Below are 25388 nucleotides of genomic sequence, written 5' to 3'. Positions count from 1 at the left end.
TCTGCTGTGGAGCTTTGCAGCTCTTTCAGGGTTATCTTTGGTCTCTTTGTTGCCTCTCTGATTAATGTCCTCCTTGCCTGGTCCGTGAGTTTTGGTGAGCGGTCCTCTCTTGGCAGATTTGTGGTGTCATATTCTTTCCATTTTTTATAATGGATTTAATGGTGCTCAGTGGGATGTTCAAAGTTTCAGATATTTTTTTAGAACCCAACCCTGGGATCTGTACTTCTCCACAACTTTGTCTGTGACCTGTTTGGAGAGATCCTTGGCCTTCATGGTGCCACTTGCTTAGTGGTGTTGCAGACTCTGGGGCCTTTCGGAACAGGTGTATATGTACTGAGATTGTGTGACACTTAGATTGCACATAGGTGGACTTTATTTAACTAATTATGTGACTTCTGAAGGTAATTGGTTGCACCAGATCTTATTTAGGGGTTTCATAGCAAAGGGGTGAATACATATGCACACACCACTTTTCCTTTTGAAATATTATGGATTTTTTTTAAACAAGTTGTTTTTTCATTTCAATTCACCAATTTAGACTATTTTGTGTATGTCCATCACATGAAATCCAAATACAAATCTAATTACAAGTTGTAATGCAATAAAATTTGAAAAATGCCAAGGGGGATGAATAGTTTTGCAAGGCACTGTAGCGCTCAGATAGAGTACAGTGTATGACAACCAGGAAAGTACTGAATGTTCACTAAAGAGTTTATATTAGGACTGTCAAACAATGAAAAAAATGTCAGAGTAAATCGCCTTATTTGCTCAAATTGAGCTGTAATTTAAGATTTTTTTTGATTCAAAAAGCATTACAAGAATATTGATTTTGTCCAAAGTAAAGGTAAGCAAAATCTGGTACATTTATAAAGCACACTCTCTTTAACATCAATAACTTGTTTTTTACGTTGTATTGTAGTAAAGCTGTATAAAATATGTATTTTGAACACTTCCAGATAATGGGATTAATTGTGATTTAAAAAAAAAAAAATGACTGATTCATTCTGACAGCCCTAGTTTCTAATTTTTCCCAAGAAACCTCGCTGACCCTGGCCTGTATCATGTGCAGGGAAAGGTTTTTGTGTGTATGTGTGTGTGTCAGGTATTGCCTTATCAAATGCAGCAGTTACTTCAATTAAAGAGAGACATGAAACCGTTACATATTCGTGCTGCATGTGAGTGGTCCAATATGCAGTCCAATACTGCAGCCTTTTTTTGTGAGCGCGCTCCATTTACCCACTCGCTCGCTCCCTGCACCTTTAAGAGCGCGTGCCTAGCTGAAGGTCACTAAACAGTAACACAAAGCTCTCTTAGCTCTGCGGTCCAATATAGCGCATGCGCTCTGCCTGAGGACTGCTACACAGACTGCAATATGGCGAGAATGCCTGGCAGCGCAGACTGCTCTAGCGACACGGCGGGGACAGAGCGGGTGGAGCACATGAGCTGCCCAGAGACTGAGAGGAGCGGAGACGAGGCGGAAGAGGATGAGATCCAGGAGGTGCAGATCACCGGCGAGGAGGAGGGGGAGTACGAGGAGGATGTCGAGCTGGAGTGGGAGGCAGAATGTGTGGACCCCGGCAGCTGCTCGGTTATGGAGACAGAAGCGGTCCGTATGGGCAGTACGGACCAGTGCAGCGGGATGGGAGCGGGGGCGGACCCCAGACTTTTCCACATCCCCGGACTGGACTCGGATCCGGAGGGAGACCTGCAGCGGTCTGACCGCTCCAGACTGAGCGAGAACACTCGCCTGGCTACTAGGTACGCAGTCAGGATCTTCCGGGAGTACCTGAGTGAGAAAGCCCAAAGTCCTGACTTTGAAACTCTGGACAAGGAAGCGCTGTGCGCGGTCCTGCGCTCCTTCTACGCGGAGGCGCGATCGAAGAGTGGCCAGCTCTACAGCAAGTCCTCTCTCATCAGCATCCGGAGTTCTCTGAACCGCTACCTGAATGAGCCGCCTTACTGTCGCACCCTGGACCTCACCAAGGACCCAGAACTGCGCAGCGCCAACCTGACCCTGGCCGCAGTCATCAGAAAGCTGGAGGAGCAAGGTGCCGGTCCCGTTGTGCAAAAACAGGCTATTACGCGGGCGGACCTGAGAAAACTCTACACCTCTAGTGTGTTTAACACCGATACGCCGTTCGGGCTTCTCAACAAAGTGTGGTTCGAGACATGTATGTATTTCTGCACGAGGGGGAGAGAGAATCAGCGCGAGCTGGAGGAGGATTCATTCGGGCTAGCCATAGACGAGGATGGGAGAAAGTTTATCTATTTCAAAGCGCTGGGGCCGTATCACAAGTCTCGCTCGGCGTCCTGGACTAAAAAAAGACCAGACACGGATGATGATACTCTGCCGCGCATGTATGAGACGGCCACGGAGTTTTGTCCGTATGCCAGCTTTGTGAAGTATGTCTCGAAACGGAACCCGCTGTGCAAAGCGTTCTTCCAGCGCCCGCGAGACCACTGCTGCTTAAGCGACATGACATGGTACGAGAACAAAGCAATCGGTAAAAACCTGCTGGGCACGAGGATGCAGATGCTGTCGCGTGCTGCCAAGCTTTCAAAGACCTACACCAACCACTGCATCGGCGCAGTCTCCATAGCAACGCTCAACAGCATCGCTGGTATCGGGTCAAAGTCAGTATCGCTTCACGTTGCCTCGGAAACGGTCAATGGTGGCGCACAGTCTTATCTCCAGCTCGTGATCCCTTATAGCCGACAGGTCACGGACGCAGTGGAACTGAAGCCGCAGAGAACGACAAGGAAATGTCGTTCTCACTGCCCCGGCGACGTCTCTGGACCTCCATCACCTAAGAAGCTCTGTGTGCGTTCCGAGGAACGCGGAGAGTCCCCGGTGGTCATAGTGGACGGTACCGAGCCCGTGGACACCCGAGCCCCGGAGCCCCACGGCCAGCCGCCCGCTCCTTTACCAGCTGGCGTGGTAGCAGCGCAGGTAACACTGTTTCACACTCTGCACCAACACAGGTTTTTAATTGATCAGCAGTCTTCTAAATTTAATGTAGAATAACCTTACTAGTCTCCAAAGCATCCACAGATTATGCATAAATGTAATGATTTAGATAATTTTCCATTTACTGTGGAAGTATTGACCAGTAAGATGTGTGTGTTTGTACTGTTTAGGAGTGAGTTCTGTCATTGGGTGTTCTAGGTGCTTTAGTAAAGAGGTCATGAACATTGTGTTAGAGTCCCAAATGGCAACATTCCCTTATATAGTGCACAATTTGTTTACCAGAGCCCTATGGACACTGGTCAAAAGCAGTTCATTGTATGTATAGAGGTTAGGGTGCCATTTGGGACAAGCCTGTGAGTGCAGAGTAGAGGACACATGAGTGAGTTCTCTCTGGGATTTTGTCTGTTGCTATGGGTGATGGCGCCCCAGGCCCACAATTACCCACCATGCACCACAGTGGAGCCCGCAGGGGGAGTGCCAGAGCGTGCAAGCTCTCACTCACTCACACACTTATTTTATACCAATTTGCCTAAAGCTCACATTTTCCTGAGACACAGGCACTATAATGAACAATAGTACGACAGGCTGTCTCAAGCCTCTTTCCCCTAATGAAAAAAATATTGTGTTTGTGTGGGTGAGTGTGTGTGAATGTGCGTGTTTATCCAGTATCATAATGAGTTTAATGTTTTTGCGTCGTTCCTCTCAGAGGAGCCTGCCTGTCGTGACCCTAGAGACATGCACGTCTGCTGCAGCACTGCTCATCTGTTTTCTGCTTTATCAGCTATACATCCATCTATCTCACTATTTACCGGTTTCTCAGCTTTAAGAGGCAGACTGCCTTCGGCCATGGCTGTCTTTCTCCCTCACTGCACTTACCACAGTGAATGCTGACCAGTAGACTTCATAGCTTGTCAGCTGAAAACTTACTTGAAGCATTTCTAAGGTGTTTAAATCCTTCCTCTACAGGAATGTCCTCACCTGTCTCACCTGGAACCTGTATAGCAGAGGAGGAGACAGACTCATATCGGTATCTGAGTTTCTTTAACAACACTCAGCCCACTCCACTGTCCTTAGTTAGCCCTGACAGACAGACACTGAAAAGGGCCAAAACCACTCTGCGTCATGTTGTTCAGTGCATCATGAGTTAATTGTACTAAAAACGTTGACGGAGTATGAATGAAGTCCCAGTCTACAACTCTTTACTAGTGTCCTGTCTCTACTTAGTCACTCAGGGAATGACTGTGTGCTATGTTCACACACAATACCTGTGACAAATTTCAGTTGGACATTTGTGTATCTTCTTCTTCTCTCCCAGGATAGCCGTAATAGCAGCATGGCCAGCCGGCCACTGGTCTCCCAGTCCCCTGCCTCTCCGCTGGGCTCAGGGGGTATAGGGGGCATCCCCACCCCCGCCCAGCTCACCAAAACCAACGCCCCTGTACACATAGACGTAGGAGGTCACATGTACACCAGCAGCCTGGCGACACTGACCAAGTACCCAGAGTCACGGTAAGACTCGCACACACATAGGGTGTTTAAGATTGACTACATTGAAGTGGAATGCAATCACTGATCTACAAATGACCTTGCATCCCAAATACATACTCATTATGTGATCAAGATTAGCAATTCTACGCTTGGCCTTGCTCAAACTGATCCCCTCAAACATGTACACTCTGATGATGATCTCAATGATATCCCCTTCCCCCCAGGATTGGTCGTCTGTTCAACGGGACAGAGCCCATAGTGTTGGACAGTCTGAAGCAGCACTACTTCATAGACCGAGACGGTCACATGTTCCGCTACATCCTCAACTTCCTGCGGACGGCAAAACTGCTCGTCCCTGACGACTTCAAAGTGAGTTTATCTGACCCTGCACTCAGGCCTGGAAAACCTTGTCTGTAATTGCACACTTATAACATATAATGTGAAGCTTTGTGGGATACATTTTCTTTTTAAGAATCTGATGATCATTGTGTTTATGTGTGCATGTCTGTGTACATGTGTGTGTGTTACAGGAGTACTCTCTACTCTATGAGGAGGCCAGGTTCTTCCAGCTATCTCCACTACAAGCAGAATTAGAACGCTGGAGGAGTGAGCGCGAGGCCAGGAAGGTGTGGCGTGTGTGTGAGTGTGTGGTGGTGCGTGTAGCTCCAGAGCTGGGGGAGAGGATCACTCTAAGTGGGGACAGGGCTCTGATCGAGGAGGTGTTTCCAGAGGTCGGGGACGTCATGTGTAACTCCCTGAACGCAGGCTGGAATCATGACTCTACTCACGTCATACGCTTCCCACTCAACGGATACTGTCACCTCAACTCTGTACAGGTAACATGACAGACACTACCCTTACACTGCATAGAATAACCATAAAAATACCCTACAACAACCCAAAATACTAAGTTAACAGATAACGTCACCTCAACTCATAACATCACATTAACTCACCTCAACTCTGTATAGGTAACATCCCACTAACTAGTACCCATGGCACAAGCATAGTATAACCTCAAGAGGGCCAGACCAGCCAGAGAAAGAGAGACTAATCCTGGTTAGATATGAAACGTGGCCATCGGCTACTGCGTCTGCTGGTTGCAACACTCACTACAGAGTTCCAAACTGCCTCTGAAAGGAACGTCAGCACAAGAACTGTTCATCGGGATCTTCATGAAATTGGTTTCCATGGCTTCCAGCCGCACGCACACAAGCCTAAGATCACCATGTGCAATACCAAGCGTTGGCTGTAGTGGTGTAAAGCTCGCAGCCATTGGACTCTGGAGCAGTGGAAACATTCTCTGGAGTGATAATCACGTTTCACCACTTGGCAGTCCGAAAGATGAATCTGGGTTTGGTGGATGCCAGGAGAACGCTACCTGCCCAAATGCATAGTGCCAACTGTAAAGTTTGATGGAAGAGGAATAATGGTTTGGGGCTGTTTTTCATAGTTCGGGCTAGGTCTCTTAGTTCCAGTGAAGGGAAACCATAACACTACAGCATACAATTACATTATAGATGATTCTGTGCTTCCAACTTGTGGCAACAGTTTGGGGAAGGCGCTTTCCTGTTTCAGCATGACAATGCACCTGTGCACAAAGCGAGGTCCATACAGAAATGGTTTGTCAAGATCGGTGTGGAAGAACTTGATTGGCCTGCACAAAGCCCTGACCCCAACCCCATCGAACACCTTTGGGATGAATTGGAACACCGACTGCGAGCCAGGCCTAATCGCCCAGCATCAGTGCCTAACCCCACTAATGCTCGTGGCTGAATGGAAACAAGTCCCCACAGAAATATTCCAACATCTAGTAGAAAGCATTCCCAGAAGAGTGGAGGCTGTTAAAGCAGCAAAGGTGGGACCAACTCCATATTAATGGCCATGATTTTGGAATGAGATGATCAACAAGCAGGTGTCCACATACCTTTTGTCATGTAGAGTAGCTCCTTATAGCACTGCACTGACATGATTGGTTGATGGTAGGTGGAGGCGGGACGTCCTGTATAATCACAAACTCACTTCCTTGACAACTTTCTTTAAAACAGCTCTGGCCTGCTCTGTGACATGCAAGAAGTATGAATGCTCCGATCTCTGCGGAGGCCACATCACAGTAAATGCTGTACGGCCACTGCAGATGTCGGTTTGACCATGCAGAGCCTTCAAGGCAGAGAGAGAGAGGGATGGAGGCAGACAGAGGTTTCTAATTTAGCCTACTGCCTGCAACAAACAAAGAGAGGAGAGGGCGACAGAGCGAGACAGCGAGGCAGACAGGATAGAGGTACAGATGCTCCTTCAGTGTATACTAATGGAATGCCATCTTGCAGCTAGAGAGAATGTCTGCATACAAAATGTCACCGTATTCACAATTTAGTGCACTACTTTTAACTAGGGCCCATAGTGCACTACATAGGGAATATGGTGCCATTTGGGATGCACATAATATTGCACTAGAAAAAGGGTTTGCATCTGTGTTTGTGTGTGAGTTGTTGCGATAGAGAGGATCTGCCTGTCTGTCACTTGGTTTTTAGGTCAGGGAAGGACAGGGTGAGATGGCTGGCTCTTCTTTAGTCAGACTGAGTCTTGCTAAAGAGAGAGATGAGTGAACTTGGGCCCTATGGACACTGTCTGTGCTATTGTTAGTAGCACATTTGCACATATTCACACATTGGTTCTCTTCCACAAACTGGAGTCCTGTATGACTGTGGTATAACTGGACCCTGAATCAGCCCCTCTGAAATCACTTCTCTGCCCCACAGTCAACTGACCTTCCATACATACTGTATCAGACCACCAATTACCTGATTCATTGTGTATTCTCTTTTTGTCAAACCCCAAATAATTGTTGTGAATGTGATTAAAACTTGAGATCTGAGTCTGTGTCTACCCGAGTGGTTATTCTGACCACAAGTGTGTGTGTGTACGGTGTCTGTAATGTATGTGTTTGATTGACAGGTGTTGGAGAGGTTGCAACAGAGAGGATTCGAGATAGCAGGGGCGTGTGGCGGGGGAGTAGACTCCTCCCAGTTCAGCGAGTACGTCCTACGCAGGGAGGGAAGTAGCAACGGACAGCGTGGCCACACCCTCATCCGCATCAAACAGGAAGCACTGGACTAAGCCCGACCCAGGTCAGATCAGAGGTCAGGGGTCAGTGGATAATTGGTCAGGAGAATCCAGAAAGCGACGCCTCCATCTCCAAGGGAACGCCAATAGTTGTTTTAGAATTTTGTGGACATAGGTATTGCCATGATGAAACGGTGATTGTACCTACACCAAAGGAGAGCAATAGAACTATGACCTCACCGCAATGAACTATGGAAGTCACTAACCAGGCGGTACGCAGATAGTGACTGACCCCTCTCCCCATGAGCAGGGACCTATAGCATAGAGAGAAGCAACATTAGCACTATCATCATACTACTCATGTTACCGTGTAGGATTATTCTGTTTTATAGTGTCATAATAATACTATGTGGATTCATTAAGATTCTTACAATAATGTAAATAATCACATAATGGGATGAGGTCATGACTGAAACTCTGAAATGGAGAAACGACACTAATGAACATGGACGATTTGCAGCTGAATGTTAAAAAGCACAAGTGTCTGGGAAATCTAACCCAGCCTAAACTAAATAGATGAAATATATGGTTCTGTGAAGCTAAAGTTATTACGAGGAACTCGTGGAAGTTTTTTTTGTTGTTGAAATTTTTATAAACCAAAAATATGGTTTTCACATGTTAAGTCTTAATATTATGACAATGGAATTCTGAAGAGGTTCTTCTACACTTTATATTCAGCACAATGATAAAAGAGATTTGTCTTGTCAGAGATTGAATTGTTGCATGTTTTATGCTGAGCATTTGAGCAGCAGAGGACTTGAGATCTGTATCAAAACTGTCTGTCACACTAAAGGAAATTTGATTTCATAAACGAATGTACCAAAAGGATGTAAAAACATGTTTCATACAAAAAAAAGTCTGCATGTGTGTGTGTCTATTAGTTATTCAGGAAACTGTAAATGAGAATATTCACTAAAATGTTCATTTTAGTTAGGCTAGCAATCACAGATCAGATGACAAACCTACCATCACCGTATAATTGAAACCGGAAAGTTAAGGGAGAGGTTTGCATTAATTTTAGGTGGCATGGTAAATATTCCACCTGCTTCAGAGTTTAGCAGAAAGTAGTTAATGAATATCTATAAGCAATGCATGAATATTAAGTACACTAAAGTGCCTTTGTCTTCCTGGATTTGACAAGCTGTCAGAGGGAGGGGCTTGTCTTTGATCTGAGACAGGAACAGGAAGCAGTGGGACATATGATGAGCTTGTTAACGTTGCCGACGATGATCAATAATTCAGCAATCACCTAATCAATCAGTAATCACATGAATTAAAATACTCCCTAACCATTTGCTATAACTGGAACAGTTATATGAAACAGTATACGTAGCTAACCTCCACATTAAGGGTCAGCATTCATTTCCACTATCAGATCCTTCTTTAACTGGCACACGGTCAGTTTGCCTAGCTTAGTGTAAAGTTATTGGTCAGCAGCCTTTTCAGCTGAAAGAATTCTGATCCACTTCATTCTTTCCACCCTCTGTATTTCATTGCCAAAAGGTAGTTCTGTGCCTTAAAGCGCCTCTCTTCTGTATTCAGAGATAGCGGAATAATGAATCTCAAACACATCCACAACTCTGACACATTTCCACACACGCCGTGAAGGATCACTATTTCTCCCTCCAAGTGACAACCTAAAAAGGTATCAATTATGGAGCATAACATTGTCATGAAAATGTGTGAGTAATGTGGAAATAAACAAAGAATCCCTGATAGACTGTAAAAGTACACAGTACGACACTCAACTAGGGTTTGCTATTAACTTATTTTAAATTGTCACAGGTTTACAATCATCAGGTCAACCATGTAAACATCAAACTAAAGAATGATATTATTAGCATGAAACTGAAAAACAAGGAAGAGTCAATGACTTCACCACAGAACACTCTGAATCACACTAAGGGCAGAGGGTCACTGCTTTAGGCTGTAACACAGAGCTGACTTCTACTGTTATGACCTCTTCTCTCACAGAGTTGCCCTTCTCAAAAAGTGTACTATAAAAATGTTTGGTCCTGCCAACCTGACTACAATCTTTTCTCTCTCAGCATGAATCAGCAGAATTCAGTTACATTGCTGACTGTGCTACAAATTGTTAGAAAATAAAATACATAACAAAAATAACAAAATAAAAATAAATATAATATACATCTGAAAGAGTGGTAAGGCACACAGAATCTGGCACAAACGGTGGGGGAGAGATACTATCTGAGCAGGCCCTTGTAGAGAGTGAGAGAGTGTCGTAGAGGAGGGTCCTGTTCCAGACAGAAGAGTAGGTCCCTCAGAGAGACCCCAGTCACTCTCTGAACCCCAGCCCTCTGTAGTACTGACATAATGCCACCTGGCCCCACCTGAGAGAAAGGGTGGGGGGGTGAACACCAACAAAGAGAGAGAGAAAAAAAGAAAGATGAACGGCCCAACAGATAAAGATTTCATCCTAAACTTTTCAACATTACCATTATGCCAAACAGCTTCCCGTCTCCCCCCGCCGTTTCTCCTTCCAATTCTGGCACACAGAGGTGATGCCATAGAGAGCAGAAAGGAAGGCCCTGTAGCGCTACAAAGGAAAGGGAGAGGAGGCAGGAGAGGAAAGCTCCTCAGGCTGCAGGGTCCTCTGGGTAACGCAGTTCAAAGGCAGCGGTTAATGTGTTCAGTTTAAAGAGCTTCATCTCTAAACCCATCGCCTGCAGGCCAGGGAATTAAATAAACTCCATTCAATTAGACACTTTAACCTAAACTAACAGTCCTGCGCATGTCTGCTCCTTCGCGTCACAGGTCTAGTCTCCCCTGAATGTTGTTTCTTATCAGTGACACTAACACAGGTGTTCCTCATATACGCATCCCCTACCCACCTGGTACACCCCCTGCCCACCTGGTACACCCCCTGCCCACCTGATTTCAAAGATTGAAAATCTGCCACAGATACCATAAAAACACTGATAACCAAGAACCTCCATCCACTCTTCAGTATAATAACGCACACGCATACTGTACATACCTGGTTTCCATTGGAGTCCAGTGGTCTCTTCCTGCGAGGTCCGATGGCAGCCAGGGCAGTGAGGTTGGCTTCTCTGTGCTGCAGCTGAGCCTGCTCCAACTGCTGGAGCTACAGAGAGAGGGAGAGGGGGGGGGGGGTTATAAAGCAAGGTTTCCCAAACTCCCCCCCAACTCATTATCCATCTTTGTATATTTGAGTTAGCTATGTAGTGCTAATCTAAAAAATGTGCACCCCTTGGGGTCCCAAGACAAAGTTAAAGAAACTGCTGCTCTATAGGATGAGAAGCTGAATGCTCATAAAGTAATAACTGAAACACTGAAGCTAGGGTAATTTCCATAAAACGATATACAGTGAGATATACAGTGAGCCAATAAAGAATCACACAAGCCAAATCTCAACCAATTAATGTATAATGTTGTCAAGGTCACATAGAGACAACCTCACACACACCGTAGGTGTTCTAATTTGATTCCACTTTGTGCCTGCCGCAGGCCTCAACTCCAGCCCCAGAAACAGGCTCCATTAAAATTAGCTCCAATTACAGCTGTACCTTCTCTGGGGCTTGGATGTGTGTGTGCGTGCGTAGGGTGAGTCTGAACACCCACACAGGCTGGGTATGCAAATGAAACTATTTTGTTGATTTCTGCTGTTGCCGTGGAGAGACCTCTGGGAACATTGTTGCCGTGAGCGATCCACCAACGGAGAGAAAACAACCTCAGTCTCTCCTCCCTCTTTATTACCAGTACCCTACCGCTGGCTCTGTCTCATCTAGCTACAGCCTCAGCCCCTACAACCCCCTCAGCCAAACATCACACACAATCTGATTTACTAAATGAACAATTAGTCTAAGAAATAGCAGGCACTATAGAATTCCCAAACATTACTAATAAAAAGTATTTATTAGGTTAGATGTGGTAAAACTTTTCGAAAATGCTCCACCACTGAGCTATAACTTTGAAGAGGAGAAAGAATCTAAAAATGAAGCTCATTTTGAGGCTACCAGTAACAGCACAGAACCTTAATGAGCTGATGTGTGTGTTCTACTTGTCCTTCCCTGGGAACAGGCTTCCCTCAAACTGTTTGGAAATGACAGTCTGATTTCAAGTAAAGCAAGCGCACACACAATGACCTAACACACAAACCTCTTTGGCCCGTTGTTTCAGTAGTTGCTGGTCTGGGTCATCGGTGTTACAGCGACTCTGTGAAGCAGAAACGAAACAGACAGATGTTGACCTTCTGGAGGCAGCAGGGTTCTACAATGGTTCATCTAGACCAGACAACTTAAGTAATCATGAGCAGCCATGTCCTCAGCATACTATAATCATACAGTCAATATTTGTTTTTCATTCCAAGAACTTAATACACAGTAACTAATATGAATAATGTAGCACCCATCACTCGCACTCATTCACCACAAAATGCTAAATAATCCAAATCATGTCTGAGTAGCTTCTTGACCCCTTGTCAAAACTGAAACCCAATTAGTCTGCAACATGTACCCTGGCGACGCGGAGCAGTGTCTCCCTCTCCTCGTCGTCTCTCCTCTGCTTCTCCAGACGTTCCAGCTCTTCCAGGAAGTGGAGCTGGGAACGCACATCACTGGTCTGAACGTGACTGTAGTCCTCCTACACAGAGAGACCATGGGGATTCTACAAGAGCTGTAGTACAAGTTGTGAAATGCTGTTACAGTTGTAGTGTGTGTATTATGAGGGCATCATAATGATAATAATGGTGTAGTGCAGGGTTTCTAAACTCCTGGAGAGCTTCTGTATGTGCAGGACTTTACTCCGGCCCTTCACTAACATACCCGATTCACCTAATCACGGTCCAGCAAAGAGAAGTGCTTGATAAGTTGAATTTTCCAATCGGGTGTGTTACTGCTGGGCTGGAACAAAAGCCTGTACTCCAAGTACCTCTCCAGAAGCAGAGTTGGAGACCCCTGTTGTATTGCTTGTGTATAATATAGTGATGCCAGGGTAGGGCTGTTGTAGTGTGTATAATATAGTGATGCCAGGGTAGGGCTGTTGTAGTGTGTATAATATAGTGATGCCAGGGTAGGGCTGTTGTAGTGTGTATAATATAGTGATGCCAGGGTAGGGCTGTTGTAGTGTGTATAATATAGTGATGCCAGGGTAGGGCTGTTGTAGTGTGTATAATATAGTGATGCCAGGGTAGGGCTGTTGTAGTGTGTATAATATAGTGATGCCAGGGTAGGGCTGTTGTAGTGTGTATAATATAGTGACGCCAGGGTAGGACACCTTGAGGGCAATCTTGCGATGCTGTGCCACCACTGTGACTTTCTCCAGCAGGTCTCGGAGACGCTCCTGTGTGGCGTGAGACACCAGACTGACCACGTCTGACCCCACCTCGGACACTCCAAACTTCTCACCTGAGAGAGAGAGCGATGGAGAGAGAAGGCGAGAGAGTCCGGGTGGCCATTTCATTAATTGTTCAGCAGTCTTATGGCTTGGGGATGGAAGCTGTTAATGAGCCTTTTGGACCTCGACCTGGTGCGCCGGTCCCACATGCCGTGCGGTAGCAGAGAGAACAGTCTATGACTTGGGACTTCCTCTGACACCATCTAGTATCTAGGTCCTGTATGGCAGGAAGTTTGGCCTCAGTGATACAGAGGGTAGTGCGTATGGCCCAGTGTAACGCCTTACAGTCATATAGACCTTTAATTCTGAACATTTTGACATCGCCACACTAATTCCATTCTCCTCATTTCTCCTACAATTCTGAAACACTGAGGCGAGAGGGAGAGATTCATTGTTTTCTGTATCTGAGGTTAAGAAAGGTCCATGTCTAGTCAACATTGCTCCCTGCAGGTGACCAGAGGCATGACGCCTATCTAAAGCACAGAAGGAGTGCAGAAGTTGTACATCTTTACTGGTTACCAGTGTGGAGGATGTGTGTGTGAGCAGTGGAGAAGGATTGTGGGTACCAGTGTGGAGGATGTGTGTGAGCAGTGGAGAAGGATTGTGGGTACCAGTGTGGAGGATGTGTGTGAGCAGTGGAGAAGGATTGTGGGTACCGGTGTGGAGGATGTGTGTGAGCAGTGGAGAAGGATTGTGGGTACCGGTGTGGAGGATGTGTGTGAGCAGTGGAGAAGGATTGTGGGTACCAGTGTGGAGGATGTGTGTGAGCAGTGGAGAAGGATTGTGGGTACCAGTGTGGAGGATGTGTGTGAGCAGTGGAGAAGGATTGTGGGTACCAGTGTGGAGGATGTGTGTGAGCAGTGGAGAAGGATTGTGGGTACCAGTGTGGAGGATGTGTGTGCGCAGTGGAGAAGGATTGTGGGTACCAGTGTGGAGGATGTGTGTGCGCAGTAGAGGTAGATTGTGGGTACCGGTGTGGAGGATGTGTGTGTGTGCAGTAGAGGAGGATTGTGAGTACCGGTGTAGAGGATGCGTGTGAGCAATAGAGGATTGTGGGAAAAGAGGGATTGTGGATACTGGTGTAGAGGATGTGTGAGAGTAGCAGCGAGGTGGATTGTGGGTAGAGAGAAGGATTGTGGATACTGGTGTAGAGGATGTGTGAGAGTAGCAGCGAGGTGGATTGTGGGTAGAGAGAAGGATTGTGGATACTGGTGTAGAGGATGTGTGTGAGCAGTAGAGGATTGTGGGAAAAGAGAGGGATTGTGGATATTGGTGTAGAGGATGTGTGAGAGTAGCAGCGAGGTGGATTGTGGGTAGAGAAGGATTGTGGGTACCAGTGTGGAGGATGTGTGTGAGCAGTAGAGGATTGTGGGAAAAGAGAGGGATTGTGGATACTGGTGTAGAGGATGTGTGAGAGTAGCAGCGAGGTGGATTGTGGTTAGAGAGAAGGATTGTGGGTACCAGTGTGGAGGATGTGTGAGAGTAGCAGCAAGGTGGATTGTGGGTAGAGAGAAGGATTGTGGGTACCAGTGTGGAGGATGTGTGTGAGCAGCGGGGCTGGGGACAGGAAGGGTTTGTCCTGACAGGATCGCTCCACAGAGCCCACGAGCCCAGAGTTGGTTGCTAGGATACGGGCATTCTCCTCGCTCACGTTGACCCCAGCCATGGAGGCCACATCGTTGATGTCATCCTCCTCCCTGAGGTAAGCAAGTAAACAGAGTTAACAGAAAAAAATCTACCTCAGACAAACAAGATAACTCGGGTCTGGCTTAGAGTGAATTAGCGTTCAGTGAATAGCTATAAAATATTTGGACCCTCCATACATTCTGGTGCAGTACAACAGGCTCTGGTCACATATGTATGTGTTACCTGAAAGAACCAACACTGTCCTTGAAGGCGTGTCTCTGGGCTGGAGGCGGTGGGACAAGGAAAGGAGTCCGCCTGACAACAGCACCTAGGGGGACAACAAGGAAGATGAGAACACAAAGTAGTGAGGAGAAAATGGCCTTAGTCAGTTGACGTGTAAGGTGTGGTTGACCTGTGTTGTGGTGCTGTGTGTGTGTGTGAGACTGTCAGGTGAGTGTGGTTCTACCTGTGTTGTAGTGCTGTGTGTGTGTGTGTGTGTGTGTGGTTCAACCTGTGTTGCTGTGTGTGTGTGGTTCTACCTGTGTTGCTGTGTGTGTGGTTCTACCTGTGTGTGTGTGGTTTTACCTGTGTTATTCTACCTGTGTTGCTGTGTGTGTGTGTGTGTTGTTCTACCTGTGTTGTTCTACCTGTGTCTGTGTGTGTGTGAGAGAGACTGTCAGGTGAGTGTGGTCCTACCTGTGTTGTAGTACTGTCCTGACTGAATGACCATAGGTTTGGCCAGGCTCCTGTTCTGAACAGACAGGTATGTACGGGCCGGGGTGGGGTTTGTCACAGCAGGCTTATACACCACACCTCTAGGCTGCTGGATCACCTGTGGTGGGGCAAACACACCTCAGACCGAGCCTCGAACACAATAACACAAACCATTCACAAACCAGACCATCTGGACAGGTATATGATCTACTCAGGGATTGAAGAATAATGCTGAGTGTGATGCTCCTAAAACGCCAAACAAACACAACTACATCCACTCATACAGAGCTGTTCGTCACACTGTTAATTACGTAATCAACATGACAGGAAATCTGAATAAATATTGCCACAAGTTTCCCTTCTGAAGGTGAGAGAGCTGTGTGTGTCTCTCTGCAGAGGGAAGTCTGTCTGTGTGCAGAAGAGAACTGATGTGAATCCTCATTTTGGGAGCAGTAGCTGTAACCTAGTTAGTCCTCAGCCTAGGCTCTAACGGAATTAGGCCTAACCTCAGGGCTCCGTGTGTTAGGAGAGAGAGAATGAAGACAAAGTGCAGAGAAGAACTTTGAGAAGTGAGCTACACAACAGGGACTCTACATCTATATTACACTTTAACTGGATTACTATGTAAACCTCAGGTACATTATACAGGGTTGGAGTCGCCAAGCCCAGAACTTTTGAATGGATATAGACCGGAGAATATAGGAGCCCTGACCTGGGATCATGCTTGGCGTTTGTGTGATAGGTATATGTGTGATCAGTAGGATAGGCATGATTGGCATTTGCGTTAAAAAAAATGGATAACTTATATCCTGACGGAAACCTCTGCCTGATGCTTGGGTAATCATTGAGAGTCTGGCTTACTAGCTGGGTGGATTTGATTGACTGGCCACTAGCAGCGCTGAGGTGGGCAGGCCTAGAGTTGGTGGAGAGGAGGGTAGGGGTGCGGCCTGCAGTGGGGGCCGGGGCTTTGGAGGCCGGGGCCTTGGAGGTGGCTGGAGCCTGTGGCTTCGGTTGGTCAACCTCCTGGATGAAGAGCTGTGGGTTGGGGGTGAGCTGCCGCACAGCTGGGAGACTTTTCTGGAGGTATGGAGATAGGAGTGAAGAGGAAAGAGAGAGTGAGTGAAGAACAGAGAATGAGAGGGAGATGAATAAGTAAGAGAATGTCCAGTTTGTGTGTTGGTGTTTCTCTCTGATCACATCACCTTGAGAAAGGGTACCAGGTAGGGCTGGGGAGAAGACTTGAGCTCACGGTAGAGTTGGTCAGTGAACTCCTCAGGTTCAAGTCTCCCATCCTGGAGGAGAAGAGAGAGAGACAGGAAAAAGTGTGTATGAGAAAGCATTCGAATGTGTGATTATTTAAGTAGTGTGAGCATGTGAGTGTGCTTTTCCCTGGTTACCAACCCGGTTAAACCCCCATTAAATATCATATTTGTACATTCACACTTCACGATTAACAAACAGACCATATTACATTTTAAGTACACAATGCTGAGCTGTTATCCTATAAGTGTTTCAAATTTCACTTCTATTTTTATTTACTCTATAATCCTAGGCCACAGGTTTGACTCCCTACATAAACATTTTCTTCACAGGAAGGCCACGGCACACTTTACTTTCTCATTATTGGAAGGCATGGTTTATGTATTTTAGTCTTACTCTAAAATGTTACAGTATATCCTCCTGAGACCCAGTACGTCGTTTTTGGTCCGTATTTCTAAGCCCACTGAGTTAGGTCCTGTTGTACCTTAGAGGACACGTTGGGCTTTTCAATGAGATCACATTTGGGGTTGTCACCTTAATCCTTTTTTAGTTCTGCTTCTTCAAAAATGTCTACCATCACATTTAGCACATTTCTTGGTAAGAGTGTGGTTGTGTAATTATAATTGTGAGTCTGATATTCAAATAGTTTCTAATAGGTAAATACTGTGCATATGGAAAGTACTCAGACACCTTCCCTTTTGTTACGTTAAAACATTATTCTAAAATGGATTAAATAAATGTTTTCCCTCATCAATCTACACACAATACCCCATAATGACAAAGCGAAAACGTAAATGTAAATTTTAAAAAAAAATACCTTATTTACATAAGTATTCAGACCTTTGCTATGAGACTAGAAATTGAGCTCAAGTGCATCCTGTTCCCATTGATCATCCTTGATATTTTTCTACCACTTGATTGGAGTCCACCTGTGGTAAATTCAATTGATTGGACATCATTTGGAAAGGTACACACCTGTCTATATAAAAAAAAAGGTCCCACAATTGACAGTGCATGTCAGAGCAAAAACCAAGCAATGAGGTTGAAGGAATTGTCCCTAGAGCTCCGAGAAGGGATTGTGTCAAGGCACAGATCTGGGAAAGGGTACCAAAACATTTCTGTAGCATTGAAGGTTGCCAAGAACACAGTTGCCTCCATCATTCTTAAATCAAAGAAGTTTGGAACCACCAAGACTCTTCCCAGAGCTGGCCGCCCAGCCAAACTGAGCAATTGGGGGAGAAGGGCCTTGGTCAGGGAGGTGAGCAAGAACCTGAGTGCCACATATGAAAGAGCTTCAGAGTTCCTTTTGTAGAGATGGGAGAACCTTCCAGAAGGACAACCGTAACTGCAGTACTCTACCAATAAGGCATTTATGGTAGTGGTCGGACGGAGACCACTCCTCAGTAAAAGGCACGACAGCCCGTTGGAGTTTGCCAAAAGGTACCTAAAGGACTCAGACCATGAAAAACAAGATTCTCTGGTCTGATGAAACCAAGATTGAACTCTTTGGCCTCAATGCTAAGCGTCACGTCTGGAGGAAACCTGGCACCATCCCTACGGTGAAGCATGGTGGTGGCAGCATCATGCTGTGGGGATGTTTTTCAGCGGCAGGGACCAGGAGACTAGTCAGAATCGAGGGAAAGATGAACGGAGCAAAGTACAGAGAGATCCTTGATGAAAACCTGCTCCAAAGCCCTCAGGACCTCAGACTGGTGTGACGGTTCACCTTCCAACAGGACAATGACCCTAAGCACACAGTGCCCAAATTATTTAAGGACATAACATTCATTTTACCTTTACTTTCTGACAAATTGTATTATAAAATAATTGAATTTTCCCAAAAAATGTGAGCATACACTACCTTTCAAAAGTTTACCACATTAACAATGTCTACACTGTATTTCTGATAAATTTGATGCTATTTTCAATGGACAAAAATGCTTTTCTTTCAAAAACACGGACATTTCTAGTTGACGCCAAACTTTTGAATGGTAGTGCACATTGTAGTTCGGTATTTGTATTATTTATTTTATACTGTGTGTGTGTGTGTGTGTACCAGCAGGCTCTTGACGAGTTCTCGGACGTTCTTGGCCATGTCAGCAGAGTGGGTTCCACTAGAGGCCAGCTTGATCAGCGTCACTAGGAAGTTCTTACACTTCTTCACATTCTCCAGGACCTCCTGAACAGAGAGCATAATGGGAGATGTCAGAGGTCACACTGAGCAACAGAAAGACATACTAACCTTGGGTGTATCCAGGTAAGTGAAATGTGCTAATAGAAATGCAATGAATAGAGCTGACAAAATTCCCCACCTACCTGGCAATCATTTATTTTTTATTTTTACACTATACATTTCTATTTGAACTTTATGTAGCATTACAACCTAATGAACATGACCCAGAGATATGCTAAACAATAGCTTTAGCCAATCCCAGTCAGCGGTCTGACTCACAGGTGTGATGGTCGGGGGTGTGGCCCTGGGGGTGTTGGTGGGTTTGGTTGGGATGATGAGAGGACCAGGGCCAGGAGAACGGGTGACTGTGACAGGGGCCACTGGGCGGATCATAGGCCTGGGGATCTGGATCTGGCCTGCAGGAGGGGTCGGAGCAACCCCTACGACCTGGAGTGAAGCAGAGCAAAACACGCATGCAGACAGAAAATGGTAACTGAAAAGTCATAGTAGTAATGTCCAATGTTACCCCACTAAATTAACCACTCTTTATCCACAAATCAAACCATACCTGTAGTTAAATAACACACTAAACCAGACCTTGACCATTGGTTGAGACCAGCGTACCTTAACCATGGGTGTACTCTGTGCTGTGGTCACATGGGGGCTAGGAGGAGGAGGCACTCTGATCACACCTGGATTCTCAGCTTTTCTCACGACAGTCGCTGCAGACACCTTTAATGACATAACAGCTGAATCTGTATCCACAGTAAGGCGGAAATCCAGTGCACAGCCCTAACAGACACACACACACACACACACACAGTTACAGCCCTAACACACACATTAATCTTCCAGGTAGGTACATAGTATGATAAGACAAGTGTCACAGGTTAACACACACACAGACAGTTATAGCCCTAACACGCAGTTACAGCCCTAACACACACACACAGTTACAGCCCTAATACACACACAGTTACAGCCCTAATAAACACATTCATCTTCCAGGTAGGTACATATTATGATAAGACACCTGTCACAGGTTAACACACACACAGACAGTTACAGCCCTAACACGCAGTTACAGCCCTAACACACACACACACACACACAGTTACAGCCCTAATACACACATTCATCTTCCAGGTAGGTACATAGTATGATAAGACACCTGTCAGTTTCACTCACACACACACACACAGAGCCACCCCCCACACACACCTGTGTGGTTGGTGGCCTTGGGCTAGGAGAGGTCCCAGTGCCAGGAGTTCTGGCTGCGAGGCCCTGGGCTGCAGCCAAAGCTTGTTGGGACACCAGCATCAGTTGGCCACTGTCACTACGGATGAGCACCATGCCTGTCGACAGAACAGTGTCTATGTTAAAAAGTGCCCCTTAAGACGACCTCTACACACTTTGCCAGCTAATCTTTCATTGATTCATTGTGTCCTCTTTCCTCAAAATGCATTGGAGGAGAAGGTCCAAGGGGGGGGGGGGGGGACCTTGGAACTTCTCCAATAAGGTTTGAGAAGGATTGGTGGTTGTGAGGAATTGAGGAAAGATGAATCAAGAAAGATCCACTAGCTCATTTGCACTTTTTTTCTCCAATATCCCTACTCCTACCTCCCTCCATTTTGCTTTCAATCAGTTCCAGGTGATGCCTGGTCAGGCACTCACCTGGCGGGATATGAAAGTTGGCTGGAAGCTGGACAGACGTGGTCTGTGGGGGTCTGATCGATGCAGCTGGTTGCTGAAAAGTTGTTGGTCTTGGTATGGCTATCACTGCAGCCTTCCCCGGTACCTGGGTCGCGGTGGCAACTCGAGTCACCGCTGGTCCCAAAGGAGAGCTCATGCGCACCGGTGGCTGTGCGCTCATGGTCACCGTTGGAGAGCTCACTCTCGGTCCCGCAACCATCGGAGAAATGGGTCTCAGTCCCGTGGTTATCATGACCACCGTTGGAGGCAGGTTGCTCACAACTGACTTTATGGTTGTGGATGACGTGACCGGTTGAGTGCTTGCCTGGACAGGTGCGACAGTCACGGTTGCGGTAGTAGGTGCAACTTGCATCACGGACAACGGAAGCTGGGTGCCATTATTTGCGTTCTGTGGCTGGGTTTGGGCAGGGTCGGGGTCTTTCGTTGTACCTTTCGAAATGAAGGGGGCTATTGCAGGGCAACTGGCAGAAGGTGTCGGGGCTTTGACTGTCGCTCCCACCTGCACAATAGTGTCCGAGATATTCGCTGTTCCACTGCCACTGTTTGCCGGGGAGGCACTTTTCTCTGCCTGATTTGGAGTTTCATTTGCGGAGTTTTCGGTGGTTGGCATGACTTTGAGATCTAAATTGAAACATACAATAACTTAGTTTGCAATAATATCTCTCAGATGACCTCACCATAGCAATCCTTTGGTAGTTGCTTTTTGTCGCTAGTTAGCGGGCAACTGACTAGCACCACCAATAAACAGCAAGTGGAACAGGTCTAGTGAATTGTTGGAAATGCCAGTCTAGGAATCACAGAAAAACATGAAAAATCGCAGGTTTAACCTTAGTCGTGTTCATTCATCTTCAAACCCACGCGCCCAGCAAGTGACCAAGAGTTTATAGCCATGTGTAGCGTGCATACGGAGTCTGCACTGCGCTCTGAAAGCGCGAGGGATTCTGTTATACTGTACTCTCATTGGCTGGTTTACGCGATGACGCAGAAATATGAGCCACCTGCACGTCATACCGGTGTTTCCCGGAGAATAAATGCTGCCTGGAAGCCAAGCATCCCCAAAGGTGAGCACTTGAACTATACTCAATTTCACTACATCAGTTCTGGAAACACTGTGTACACCCATTATTTGCACACAAATGTTAGGCTACAGCACATTTACATTTGAGTAATTTAAGATGCTCTTATCCAGAGCAATTAGGGCTAAGTACCTTGCTTTCGGTTACTGGCCCAATACAAAACTAAATTGCCCAAAGCAGTACTATTTGCAATCATCCATAATGAAAATGTGCATCTCTTGGTTCCATTCTATTTCCTATGTAAGCAAATAAGAATGCACTGCACTCACATCTCATTATCCCATCAGGTCAACAATGCCTATGAGTAACAGTTATTTTACAACATGGTAATGATACCCCTTTGAGCAGTCAAAAATAAAATCACAATCTTTATTATTCAAGGTTCAATTTATAAAAGCATTATTTGAGTCAAATGCTTCAGTTCAGGGTCAGAATAATGTGCTAACATAACAGTAGTAGCCACACTACAGAACAAAATATATAAAATGGAGACGAGTCTGTGTCTAGGATAAAGGGGGTGTTTGTGTTCACCCTTATTGAATCCTATCCTCACACAAACTGAAAACAGGTCATGTGACAGACTAGTTTGATTTATGTAGATTTTTTCGGCTTCTTTTTCTCTGCCTCCTCCTCTTTCTCCTTCTCGATTTCAGCCACAAGGGTTTCAATTTCTTTAGACTCCAAAAGCTGATAAAGATGTACAAAACAGGGAATTAGTAATGATTTCAAATGAGAATTAATTGTTCAGTTAACTGCTTTTAGTGTTTGTGTGTGTACCTTCAGTGGCTGATTCCTCCTGATCACTGCCAGCTCAATGTTCTTTCCTCCTGACTGAACAACCTGTAAGCATAGGGTCAGGAGGTAAGCATGTTCATTACCATCAACACCCATTAGTGACTTAGTTGCCCAATTCACATTATAGGGTCAACATAAACCATATTGTTCCCGGCTCAGATATTTTCATTTCCAGAAACTATGGTAGATGGGTAATCAGGCCAGCCTAGTACAGCTTGCCTTGTTGGCCTTCTAGTGTGAATCAAGCAAATGTTAGTGCCTTATGTTAGCCTACCTCCAGCAGGGCTTTGATGGCCAGCTTTATAGCCTCGTTGTCAGTAGCGATGGCCTCGTCTGTGTAGTTCTTCTCCAGAAACTCCCGGACAGTCTTTGCACTGCGACCGATAGAATTGGCCTGCAGGGGAGAAGTTCGAGAGAGGTAACACATAGAAAATGGAACACTAAGAATAAACCACACCCCCAAAGTGAAAAATTCACCAAACAGATTGGATAATGCCAGCATTAGTGTGCGGGCCTGTGTGTTATGTTTTCTACCCATTTAGCAGGATAGCAGAGTGTGATCTACTATACATAAGAGAGAGGACAGTGTTACACACCTTCCAGGCATGATATGTTCCAGATGGGTCCGTTTGGTAGAGTCGTGGGGTTCCATCGTTGTCAAAGCCCACGATCAGAGCAGAGATACCGAAAGGTCTGCGTCCATTACTCTGTGTGTAGCGCTGAAGGGGGGGATAAAGAGAGAGACACACACTTACTCAATGGGTTTGACTGTGTGAGAGACTGCCTGGATCATGTTCATTAGGCACCCAATGGAAGAAAACAATGAAACCAGGATGACTACCACTACCAAGAAACATTCATTTCTATGGCAGTGAAGCATGTTCATACCAGTGTGTTTTGCATGCAGTCTACCTGTTTGAGTGTGGCAATGTGGCGTGTGATATACTCCACAGTAACAGGGTCCTCTACAGTAAGCCGGTGGCTCTGACACTCCACCCTGGCTCTGTTGATAACGATACGAGCATCGGCCGTCAGACCTAGAAGGACAGAAGAGAGGGACAATGTCTGAGTCACAACATTCTACATTTCAGGCCTTTTACTCAAAACTGACACAAAATACCTGCTTTTCGACTAACAAAACCAGTTCTGCATCTGAAATCAAATCAAAGTTTATTGAAAACCAGTGAGAACTACAGCAAGGCTCAATAAAAACTCGCTAACTAGGCGAATCAGACTGATAACAGGTGGTTAGGACTGGGTGTGTGAGTAAATGGATGGTCTTACCTGCAAATGCCATACAGACATGATCATCAAGTGCACATATCTTGCGTACAGTCCTCTCGTCTTGGAGTTTAGCTACAGACTTTTTCTCAACACCCAAAACGACAATGTCTTTCCCTCTGATGCCCACCTGCACAAAATAACAATGATTAGTCAGCATATTACCATGTTCTGAAATGCGCATTGCGACTGCAATAAAAACAACGTTGAACAAAACCTGTTTGCTAGCTAGCTGGGCTAGTTGGAGGGTTAGCAATTACATGCAAGTCATGCTGTCCCCGCTGAATGTGTATCTCGTTGTTAGCAAGTTAGCTATATTGAATAATCATCTAATCTAGCTAATTCAGCTATCAATTGTCAGGTCAAATTCACAAAGCAAATGAAGTAACGTTATGACAAATGCAAGAGAGTGAAAAGTTACTAAAGATAACGTTAGCCTTGCTAAATTGGCTAGCTAGCTAACTTAGCTAGTAGTAATAACACTCACCGCAGTAGAGCCTTTTTTCACAGCCTCTTGTGCATATTCCACTTGAAACAAGTGTCCATCGGGGGAAAATACTGTTATAGCTCTATCATATCTAGCGGCCATCTCTAACCACTAAGAAAAGTTAAAATACGAAGAAGTATTCACTTGTTAGCCAAATAAACCGCTGAGGATTTTGACTGGTACAAATCTGCGCATGCGGTTCAAGCTACACACCAGCGGTTGGTGCGATTGGACAGAAAGGACTAACCGGACGTCCACAAAACATCAATTTGAAGAAGAGATATTTTACAATTAAATGGTAAACTAGTTAGCTATTTTGAGGTATTCAGTGGTGAAATTCATTGAACCCATGTGTTTGATATCATTTCACTACTCTGCTCCAGCCATTACCACGAGCCTGTCCTTGCCAAGGACTAGACCCCTTTTTTTCAATTTTCTCCTAAAATTACATACCCAAATCTGTAGCTCATGACCTGAAGCCAGGATATGCATATTCTTGATACCGTTTGAAAGGAAACACTTTGAAGTTTGTGGAGATGTGAAATTAATGTAGGAGAATAACACATTAGACCTGGTTAAAGATAATAAACAAAAAAAATGTTTATTTTTTTTGTTCCATCATCTTGCTAGAGAAAGCAAGAGAAAAGCCATACATTGAGAAATGATTATAGGTGTAATCTAGGTGTTGTCCACAAGATGACAGCAGTGTGTGCAAAGGTTCAGACCGATCCAGTGAAGAATTACATCATTACACAATAGCTTGTATCAAGTCTGCCAGGAGTTCGCCAAAATATTCAGAATTGGTCACTTTTCCATTTAACAAGGTGCTACCAACCTATGCTTGAAGAAGATATGTCTCAACTGTCAGTCATCACATGATGTACTGGACAAGAAAGCTTTTTTTTATTTTTTTACTTTATTTAACTCTTGGTGTCTCTCAGCTATTTTAGCTAATTGAAGTGTGTTTGTAAATGCATTTACAATACATGAATTGGCTACTACCCAACCATAATTAGTCAATTAATTGTACTTGGTCCAGTGAAGAAATTCAGATTTACTGAGCCTCAGTGACTATTCCTTAAGAGGATACAATTCTAAAAGTCTAAATATCTTAATTAACAATTTGTTATTATTATAAAGTATGTGGACACCTGCTCATCAAACATCTCATTCCAAAATCATAGGAATTAATATGGAGTTGGTCCCCCTTTTCTGCTATAACAGCCTCCTCTTCTGGGAAGGCTTTCTACTAGATGTTGGAATATTGTCACGGGGACTTGCTTCCATTCAGCCACAAGAGCATTAGTG

General features: G+C 45.3%; 3 protein-coding genes across 3 annotated transcripts; 1 reads left to right on the top strand and 2 right to left on the bottom strand.

Annotated features, from left to right (window-relative positions):
- The first annotated feature begins 1326 nt into the window (after positions 1-1326).
- Positions 1327-8813, top strand: LOC110524635. Its single transcript, XM_021604478.2, has 5 exons — positions 1327-2950; positions 4284-4477; positions 4681-4825; positions 4987-5292; positions 7412-8813. The coding sequence occupies exons 1-5, from the start codon at positions 1373-1375 to the stop codon at positions 7571-7573; spliced, it is 2385 nt and encodes a 794-aa protein (XP_021460153.2). The 5' UTR covers positions 1327-1372; the 3' UTR covers positions 7574-8813.
- Positions 8814-9695: 882 nt separating this feature from the next.
- Positions 9696-21719, bottom strand: taf4b (TAF4B RNA polymerase II, TATA box binding protein (TBP)-associated factor). The gene is made up of 16 exons (XM_021604477.2): positions 21269-21719; positions 20403-21062; positions 19950-20083; positions 19353-19460; positions 19008-19175; positions 18612-18734; positions 16498-16587; positions 16157-16372; positions 15278-15413; positions 14825-14909; positions 14483-14652; positions 12836-12966; positions 12077-12202; positions 11720-11776; positions 10578-10685; positions 9696-9930 (listed from the first exon to the last, which is right to left on the bottom strand). The coding sequence occupies exons 2-16, from the start codon at positions 21049-21051 to the stop codon at positions 9784-9786; spliced, it is 2448 nt and encodes an 815-aa protein (XP_021460152.2). The 5' UTR covers positions 21052-21062; positions 21269-21719; the 3' UTR covers positions 9696-9783.
- A 153-nt stretch (positions 21720-21872) lies between these two features.
- Positions 21873-24557, bottom strand: LOC110524636 (proteasome subunit alpha type-7). Its single transcript, XM_021604480.2, has 7 exons — positions 24081-24557; positions 23597-23723; positions 23225-23349; positions 22909-23031; positions 22587-22706; positions 22295-22357; positions 21873-22204 (listed from the first exon to the last, which is right to left on the bottom strand). Exons 1-7 carry the CDS (start codon positions 24180-24182, stop codon positions 22109-22111), a joined length of 756 nt encoding a protein of 251 aa, XP_021460155.1. The 5' UTR covers positions 24183-24557; the 3' UTR covers positions 21873-22108.
- Positions 24558-25388: the final 831 nt, after the last annotated feature.

This window comes from Oncorhynchus mykiss, chromosome 5 (assembly GCF_013265735.2).
Source record: "Oncorhynchus mykiss isolate Arlee chromosome 5, USDA_OmykA_1.1, whole genome shotgun sequence".
In the NCBI taxonomy this organism is placed as follows: domain Eukaryota; kingdom Metazoa; phylum Chordata; class Actinopteri; order Salmoniformes; family Salmonidae; genus Oncorhynchus; species Oncorhynchus mykiss.
This window is presented reverse-complemented; position numbering and strand designations above follow the sequence as displayed.